Source organism: Myotis brandtii, unplaced genomic scaffold (assembly GCF_000412655.1).
Source record: "Myotis brandtii unplaced genomic scaffold, ASM41265v1 scaffold266, whole genome shotgun sequence".
Lineage (NCBI taxonomy): Eukaryota > Metazoa > Chordata > Mammalia > Chiroptera > Vespertilionidae > Myotis > Myotis brandtii.
Genome location: NW_005360124.1, coordinates 6,279,526 through 6,288,883, shown reverse-complemented (window position 1 = coordinate 6,288,883; position 9,358 = coordinate 6,279,526). Strand labels below are relative to the sequence as shown.

General features: G+C 46.1%; 1 protein-coding gene across 1 annotated transcript in view; it reads left to right on the top strand.

Moving 5' to 3' along the window:
* The window catches only part of PSAT1 (phosphoserine aminotransferase 1), a 19,011-nt gene extending 10,021 nt beyond the window's left edge, over positions 1-8,990 (top strand). The window contains exons 7-9 of the mRNA XM_005868296.2: positions 4,980-5,108; positions 6,964-7,101; positions 7,847-8,990. Of these exons, the coding sequence (XP_005868358.1) occupies positions 4,980-5,108; positions 6,964-7,101; positions 7,847-7,952 (373 nt within the window). The 3' untranslated portion in view covers positions 7,953-8,990. The remainder of the gene's footprint in view (positions 1-4,979; positions 5,109-6,963; positions 7,102-7,846) is intronic.
* The last annotated feature ends 368 nt before the right edge of the window (positions 8,991-9,358 follow it).

Sequence of the window (9,358 nt, the reverse complement as noted above, 5' to 3'; positions counted from 1 at the left end):
GGTAGTGTTTTTGTTTGATTTTGTTAGCCTTGGTGGTTCACCATTAACCCCAAAGCTCTGTGCAGGTGAAGTGCTGTGACTGCATCTCAAACAACCAGTGCAAATTGGGAGGAGGACTTTTAAACGGGGGGCCTCCCCTGCTTGCTTTTCTTTCCCTGCTGGGCCTGCACGAAGGAAGCTTGAAGCTTGGCAGCAAACATACTGGCTTGGGACAAACACCTTCCTGGTTTTTCACCCAACCTGCAGGGGTCCTGTTAGCTGCTTTGCACGCCTCTCAGGACTGCCCACAATCTTTTAACTCCCAGCTTCAGGTGGTTTGGGAAAACCTTTGGAACCCCTGGGATTTAACAGTTTCCTGAGAGATCTTCCTACCAACCATCTGTGAGACCTCTGGCAGGGCAGATCCTCTCATTATTATTATTCTCATTTTGCAAGTGAAGAAGCCGGGGCCCTACCTCTAGGAAGTGGCATAGCTGGGATTTGAGCCCAGGCAGCCTGGCTCCAGAGCCTGAGCCTCAGTGTGCTCTTCGCAAGCAGAATCATCAGGGTGGGTTTGTTTGTGTTTGAAGGATACCATCTGTGAGGGGCGGAAGTTTTCTTAAAAGAGTGTGTATAAAAGGGGGACTTCATTAGAGGTCTCCCCACTATGCTGCCTGTAGGAAATCCCCCCCCCCCATACATTTCTTTCCTAGGGAAGAAAGGAGTTGTTTTCAAAGCCAGGATTCTGATGGAATCCCTGCCAGTTTTCCACCCGCTCACGTGGGGCAGAGCAGCTCCTCGTGTTGTGTCCCCTGTGGTCCTTAGGGAAGGGGGTGTTCTGGTGCTAGCTCTCCTGGTGGCCTGGAAACCCCACTCTGTTTCCCCCTGGTTGAAAGTGTTTCTAAAATACCTATTAGGGATGGGGTGGTGTTTGGTGGGGGATGCTGAATCTATTGCTCACCTCTGGGGTTCTAGGCAGAGGAAAAAGAGTGCTCCCTGGCCAACCTGGAAGTGAGAACTGGGCGTGCTAAGTGGGGAGGCACAACTGGGGACCCTCTAGGGCAGGGCTCCTAGAGAAGGGGCTGAGGTGCCAGGTTCCACAATGGCAGGAGGTAGCTCTACCTGTTAGAAGGTGGGGTCAGGGCCTGGCTCTCAGCCAGGTGAGCCTTTCAGGGCCACTACTGGCTGTGGGAGGTGGAGGGAGACGGGGAGAGCACCATCCTGAAATTGGCCTGAAGGTGGCCAAGTTCTGATCAGAGCACAGCCTGGAGGAGCAGGGGAGCTGTCGTCTGGCATCTTCTCCATGAGTTATGTTGTGAAATAAAATTTTAAAATGTGGTGAATACGTTAATATGCTGTTTGTTACTATTAGGAGGGAATCAGCAGGAACTGAGAAAGTGGGCCAGTCTGTCTAATGCAGTGGTTCTCAACCTTCCTAATGCTGCGACCCTTTAATACAGTTCCTCATGTTGTGGTGACCCCCAATTTCATTGTTACAAATTGAACATAATCAAAGCATAGTGATTAATCACAAAAACAATATGTAATTATATATGTGTTTTCCGATGGTCTTAGGCGACCCCTGTGAAAGGGTCGTTCGACCCCCAAAGGGGTCACGACCCACAGGTGGAGAACCGCTGGTCTAATGGGAGGTGAAAGTGTCTGGAATCAAACCTGGAGATACAGAGGAAGTCCTAGAGCAGGAGCTTTGTCATAGGGCCCCCTCCAGCCGTGGCCCCAGGCCTTGACCTCGCCTGGGGTGGGGAGGACAGAAGGTGGGGTGGGGAGGACAGAAAGGTGGCCGCAGGAACTACCTCCCAGCACTTTCCTACCTGAGGAGACTGCTAAGCCAGAGACAAGGACAGAGAAGGGGCTATGTTTTTCCCCAGACAGATCAGAACAGTGATAATTGGGCAGCTCGGGGCAGGATAGTTAATGTTTGATTCGAGTCATGTAAAGGTAGAAGATGAAAGAGACTGGCTTAAATGTATTCTGCCCGAAGACAGCTCTTGGAGGTTGCTTTGCTTTCCTTTACCCCAAAAGAAGAGGAAGAGAACAAAGTAAAAGTCTGTATAGTTGAGCAGTTACCCTCAATCTCTAACTTGAAAAATGTAGCGTTCATTTGCAGTGCTTAAACGTTCAATGTTAGAAAATCGTCGCTCACCCAGTGAGAACAAACTCCTTAGACAGAGACATGAAGATTTGTGCAAAACTTCCTCCCCAATCTTTGAATGTAAGGTGATAAGACACTCAGAACACTTCAGAACTTTCTGTCACATAAAAGTCCTTGAAAAGGTCCGAGTTTGAAAAGAAGCCTTATTTTTTTCTTAGAAAATCAGAGCCAAATGACCACAGGCCCTGGGAAGTTTGTTTGAACTGTGCTGGGTAACTGGCCTTCAGATTCTTGCCAGTAGCCCTGGGTGATGAATTGGGGTGGAATAAAGAACACTTGGTCATTCTCTTCAACCTTTAGAAGAACACATGAAGCCCAGTTAGTGAAAAAGCAAAAAGATGCCTACACTTTTTTTTCTTCTAACTCTGTAGACGTTTTTACTTACTATGATTAACTGAACCCATAAGTACAAATTGGTTTTAGTTGTACTGGAGGGTAGAATAGCTAATAAGAAACAAACTGAACCCCACTAATTCGGGCCACCTTCTCAGAATGGGCCCAGCCTTGTCCACCATCAACTCCAGAAGCTCATCCGCAGAGTTCGAATCTTTAGAAGAGCTAGGGAGAGTTTTCTGGGGACTTTTCTGGTGTGCTTTTCTAAGCCCTGGTGCACAGAATAATTTGTATTGCTTTAAAAATTTTTATAAGAGGAACGCGTGCTATTAGCAGAGGTTTCTGAAGTAATCAGAACCTGCCGAGGTAACCACTGATAATTGCTTGCCGTGTATCCTAACAGATCCTTAACTGGGCATATGCACATATACAGAGCTGTATATATAATTACACGAATGGAACTTTCCTATGCACACTTTTCTGAGAATTCCTTTTTTTTCCCACCCAACAAAATACTATGAACATTGCCATATCCGCTCACCTGCCTGCCTTTTTTTCCTTTGAATTGCTGTGTGGTATTTCATAGAACAGATGTCCTGTGATTTATTGAGTCATTTAACAGGCAGTCTTAGGTGGTAAACCTGGGCTCTGTGTTTGCAGGTGGCATTTTAGATGTACAGTGGGGCCTTGACTTACGAGTGTCCCCACTAACGAGTTTTTGGAGATACCAGCTGTCTCTCGGCCGATTTTTTGCATTGAGTTGATAGCGTAATTTGAGTTAATGAGCTCCTTAACGAGCTCGGTCTCGGAACGAATTAAACTCGTAAGTCAAGGCCCCACTGTATAAGTCAGGTGAAAGTGTTGCACTGAGAGTGGGGAGAATGGAGACCAAGTTGCAAAGCTGTGTAAGCATTTGAGGGCCCTGTATTGTGAAGATTTGGGTTGCGTGGGGGTAGAAGCATAAGTTAATGCTTCTAGAAGCCACAGGAGAGTCACAGGGACCAGACATCCTTCCACTGCAGGGATGTGATCCCTAGGACAGCCCTCTGCCTCTTGGCGAGGCTTCAGACACCAAGTCTCCGGACTATGCGTAAAATGGGTGGGTTTTCTGCTGACTCTGTCTGCTCAGATTGCATTAGGATTAGCCAGAGAGCGAGGGCAGTGAGTCTGAGCAGGTCAGCCGCTGGGAAGGTAGTGTGTCAGTGCTGGGCTTTAATGCAGTGTTGGATGTGATTATCAAAACAGCAGCGTGGGGACCCTGGGAGAACAGCGCTGCAGGTGAAAGTGAACTGTGGCCTCCAGAAAGTACTGTTGGTGAACGGGCTTGAGGGTGGCTTTGGTGGCGGGTGTGTTTTTGTACTTGGTGGAGAGAGAGCAGTTTTGGGGGATGTCACATCAGTCCCTACCTGTCCAGCCCAAGCCCTAATGCACTTCACAACATTTGGGACACAGACAAGATGAAAGGGCAAGATCACCCCAATTCTAGGCCCCAGAAAGCCATTCAGAAAGAGGTTGCATTAGACTCCTCACCAGATGTCACATCAGTCCCTACCTGTCCAGCCCAAGTCCTCATGCAAACCTTCTAACACTGAATATCAGCAGGTGGAGGTAGGGGAGTGGCAGACAGGCAGCCTTAGTAGGGGACACACTTCCCTACCTCCACTTGCTGACATTCAGTTCCTACCTCAAGCACCCTCAGACCCCCTGGCCCCAGCCCACCCAGTTAACCCTTCACTTCCTGAACTACCAGAGTCCTCTGCACATACTTCCCTGTACAGCTTTTACCATTTGCTCTTTTATTTTATATTTCTTTGAGGAAAAGGTGCTCAGCTTTTCCACTCCAGAGCTGACCCAGGGCCCTCCACCAGGCAGGAGGCAGTGTGGCTTAGTGCTAAGAGCATGGGCTCTGAGTCACAGTCCTGACTCTAGACCCAGTGCTGCCACTTACTAACAGATTCCCCAGGATTAGTCACCTCCGGACCAGGGAGACCAACCCACTTCTGGTGGACACGTGCGACATTTTAACTGCCCTGCTCTTCCCAACTCCACCTTCCCAGCCAACAGGCAGATCCAGCAGGGTCCTTGCTCCCCTGGTCTCATAGTTGGGCAGGGGACCTAACGGACCAATCCCAGCCTTCCCTGGGATCCTCTGAATTGGGAGTGAGGAGAAAGAGGCAGGCGTGTGTTGGTCAAACTGTGAGATATGAGGTCAAGAGCCCAGGGAACATTAGAAGGATGCTCATCTGAAAATAGGAAGCCACCAGTCCAGCAGAGAGAAGCAAGGGTCAGAAATAGCAGATGGGGTGGGATTTGTGTCCCTGGTTCCAAGGAACCTCCGTCCTTCATGGGGCGTGGAGCCATCCCTTTCTGAGCCAAGTGACCAGTGACATCTTAAAGACTGTTTTGGTATAACTTCACAGTTTGCTTGAGTGTCTTTTCACTTTTGCAGACCAGAACTAAATGCATGTTTTTTTTGTTTTAATCTTTATTTTAGCATCTATGTCATGGGCTTGGTCCTGGAGTGGATTAAGAACAACGGCGGTGCAGCAGCCATGGAGAAGCTCAGCTCCATCAAATCGCGGATGATTTATGATATCATTGATAATTCTGAAGGATTTTATGTGTAAGTCGATGGATTTTCTCTCACATTTTGTCTCTTTGTGAATTTAGAAATGTGTATATCCCAAGGAGTTTTGGCAAATGGGTGCATTCATCTTTCTCTGGGACATTGAAGTGCTGGTGAGCTGGGTGGGGGAACCCTAAATACAGAGTCTTCATTCCTCCATCTTTTAGGTCTTCCCGCTCCTCCCCCCCCCTTAAATTAGCTATGCTTTTTATAATTGGTCCTTCATGGCGGGAGCCTGAGGCAGCAGAATGTCAAAAGAGGGTATCCACTGAATTTTTCATTTAAATGTCAACTGTGACACCTACCACTTTGTGAGAAGGGGTGGGCAGGTAAACTGAAGGCTCAAAGCCTGTTACCAGATACCTGGTTTCCCTCCTTGAGTCTTTTCTGCATTTAGGTGTGCATGTGACTCCTGTTAACTAACAGGAATTGTGGATGTACCCTCAGGGGAGAGTGTGACTTTAATGGGGGCTTCCTCACACTACTTTTATTTGCTAATTTTCATGAATCCCACTCTGAGAAGTGAAAAGAGTAAGACAGGAAGTATTGGAAAGTGGAGAAAGAGGGTTATTACATATTTAACTTTTCTTTTATTCCAGAGGAGTATGTCAGTTCCTCTGACATTTGCCACTTTGGGTTGTCAGTAGAAAATAATTTTGGCTGCTTATTTTCCAAATCAGAAACTGAAGTCCTAAATAAAAAATTCACTCATCAGTTTTGAGAGTCTGTACAAGCCCTGTCGGTCTGTGCAAGGTGCTGGGAATAAAAAGATGAGTTGATTGAATTTAACTGTTCTAAATTGTTTCCGTTTCCTATTTTTGCATCACAAAACACCCCAAGATAGTGGCTTAAAATTACAACCATTTTCTTTGCTTGTGATTCCTTGGGTCAGCCGGTGGGGCTGGGCTCAGCTGGGGAGTTATTCTGCTGCCCCCACCTGGGATTGCTTATTCAACCGAAGTCATCTGGTGACTCACCTGGAGCCAGGGGTCAAAACTGGCCTCAGTCACATGTCTGGGAGTTGGTGCTGGCTGTTGGCTGGGCCTCTTACCTCCAGCAGGCTAGCTCTGCTTACTTAATGGAAGCAGTGTTTTAAGAGGGCAGGGCAGGTGTAGAAGGTGCATATGCCCCGTGAGGCCTGGAAGTTGTACAGCATCGCTTCTGTTGCAGTCTCTTGGTCAAAGCAAGTCACAGGCCAGCCCAGATTTAAAAGGTATGAAGAACTAGACCCCACCTTTGCTCGGAGGGCTGCGGAGAATCTGTGGCTGTTTAAAAATATACCACAAACATTTTCTGCAGATATACTTAATCCTCACATCATCCTTATGTGAGGTTCCATTACTCTTCCCACTGTTCAATGAGGAAAGTGAGGTACAACAGAGAGGTTAGTAACTTGCTCAAGGTCACACAGCTTGAGACAATGCAGTGTGACAAGTGCTTTGAGAAAACCGCTGCTCATTATATATTTTGAAGTCTTTCAAACACTATGAGTGCCAAATTTTTTTTCTCTGCAGCCTTGCTGTGTGGCTGCCATGTGTTGGAAGCTTCATACATGTTGTAACACTCAACTGTCACAACTCGTCTGAGATGGAGGTGTTATTATTTCCAATATTCAGATGAGGCAATGGGTGCTCATGGAAATTAGCTACAAGTCATACAAGAGAATGCTCAGTCACTGTTCCTTATGCTAGAGGCGTCTCCCTAAGTAGATGATAAATGTCCTGGGCACAGCTTTTTCCTTAAATCCGCTGTTTGCATCTAGAAAATGTTTAAACATTTTTTTTTCTGTTCATTTGTTAATGGCAGTTGCACATTTTAGAAAAGTCACTGGACTAATAAACATGTTTCTCAGGTGTCCAGTGGAGCCCCAGAATAGAAGCAAGATGAATATTCCATTCCGCATTGGCAACGCCAAAGGAGACGATGCTTTAGAAAAAAGATTTCTCGACAAATCCCTTGAGCTCAATATGATCTCCTTGAAAGGACACAGGTGAGTACGCATCCAGTCCAGAAGCCTGCATTCAGTCCAGAAGCCTGCATCCAGTCCAGAAGCCCGCATCCAGTCCAGAAGCCTGCATCCAGTCCAGAAGCCTGCATTCAGTCCAGAAGCCCGCATCCCGTCCAGAAGCCCAGCAGAGAATGGGTTTAGCTTATCAAATGCAGAGAATGGGTTTAGCTTTTCAAATGCAGAGTAAAATGCCTGCCCATCTCTGAGTAGCAGTTATTGTAACTTGGGAAAACCAGTTGTCACAGGGATAACTCTTTTTCCTGTTACTTCTAGAGCTCTTAGCACGATTCCCTTGGTGAGAGCATGGAGGAGCCACATATTCCAAGGACTTTTGTTAAAATTCCCCTTGAAAATGCCATGATTGGATCTTCTAGCACAGGGGTTGCCGTCCCATGTCTGATGAGGCCGGTACAGCCCCGTTCGGTGTAGGCAGATCACTGGTGCTCCAGCTGAGTGTCAGATGGAGCAGTCATTCTTGCAGGCTCTATGAAAAATACACGTCCTCACCACATGGGAGGCAGGACGCATACCCTGCAGTGGTCCTGGCTCCCTGTTCCTGTTGAGCTAGGTTATGTGTGAGTCAATAGACCTTCGCTGCATCAGGGAGAATTTTCTAGTGACTAGATGTCTGAGGCTCCCAGCCACCTGTGGGGGTGATTGGAAAGAGGGTTTGTCTCGATGCTAAATTAGATGCTCTTGTTAATGGTCGTACCTTTGGTCCTTCTAGGTCTGTGGGAGGCATCCGGGCCTCTCTGTACAATGCCGTCACGATCGAGGATGCTCAGGAGCTGGCAGCCTTCATGAAGAAATTTTTGGAGATGCATCAGCTGTGAACACATCCTAACCAATCTATATTCTACCCTTGAACAATGTCCCACATTTAAAGTAACTTAACGGCTTCAAAAATTTTACCATGGTAGTTTTCTCAAAGGAACATGCTTATTATAGATTCTTCCCTCCCCACCCCTCCGCCAAAACCCCCTCACAAAACAGCGCAATATGCACAGTTCTTCAAAGCTGGTGGGACGTAACAGACACCTTAATTTTGACTTGAAATGAAAGCATTTAAAAAATCTTCTTTTAGCTTTTCTAACAATCCCACTTTTATGTTGTCTTTGCTGCTACGTTTTCTAGCTAGATCTTAGTATTCAGACTTGCCTGTGGACTTACTTACACAAAGTGCAGTTAATGTTCCTGGAGACACACGAACACGTAGCATTGAGGGTGGGTGGGGTCTGCCAGGTGCTGAATTTTGATCCTTCCCAAAATGGCAGCTGTAGGGGCTCCTGGGTTCCACAGGGATTAAATCGGGTCAACCTTGACCATGGGTGAGTGTTTAGGAGTTCTAGGCTAAAGGGCCAATTGGAGATCTTAATACTGTTACTCTCATAAAGAGATAAAAGTGACATACCATACGTTTATATAGCAAAGTCTGTTTTTAATACCAAATAGTTTATATCTCTATGCATTTATATTTCTAATAATGTGGTTCTTAGTGATATATGTAGAGTCTTTGGGAATTTGTTAAGAGTCCTTGACATTGTGCATTGTTTTTTCAACAGTTGTGTCTTCTCCCTTCCCTCCTACCTTTGGAAGCTGCTTCACAAGATTTAGAAGCTCCCCGATTCACTTTTATTTAGGTGGAAGAGAAGGTTGGTTGGTTATTTTTTCAGTTATGCCGTGAAACTAAAAAAAAATCTTAAACTCCCTTAGCGTTTGTTCACTTGACTATTCTCGTTAATTGTGTTTGACCAGAGTGATGCTGTGAGTTCTGGAAGGTCCTTGCTGGAGAGTCTTGCTCCTGTTGTTTATCCATTGTCAGTATTTGATGTTGAGTACCTGAAGGACATTAAAGTCCTAAAACACCTAAACCTTTGTCAGTGAATTTCTTTACCTGCTTTTAAGATTGTTCTTTTTCAAAACTTTATGATGGGAAAACTTGAGTTTAAAAATAACATCTGATAGGGTATTTAATTTAGTTCAACCAAAGGTATAAAACTTGAGTTCAGTGTGTCCATTTAAAAAATATATCTATTTTAAAAATTGATTTTAGAGAGGGAGGGAGAGGAGAGAGAAACATCAATTGGCTGCCTCCTGCACACCCCCTACTGGGGATTGAGCCTGCAGCCTGTGACCTTTTGGTGCATGGGACGACATTCAACCAATTGAGCCACACCGGCCAGGGCTTTTTTTTTTAAAAAAAATGATTCAGCGCACTGTGTTAGCTTTCCATTGGCTT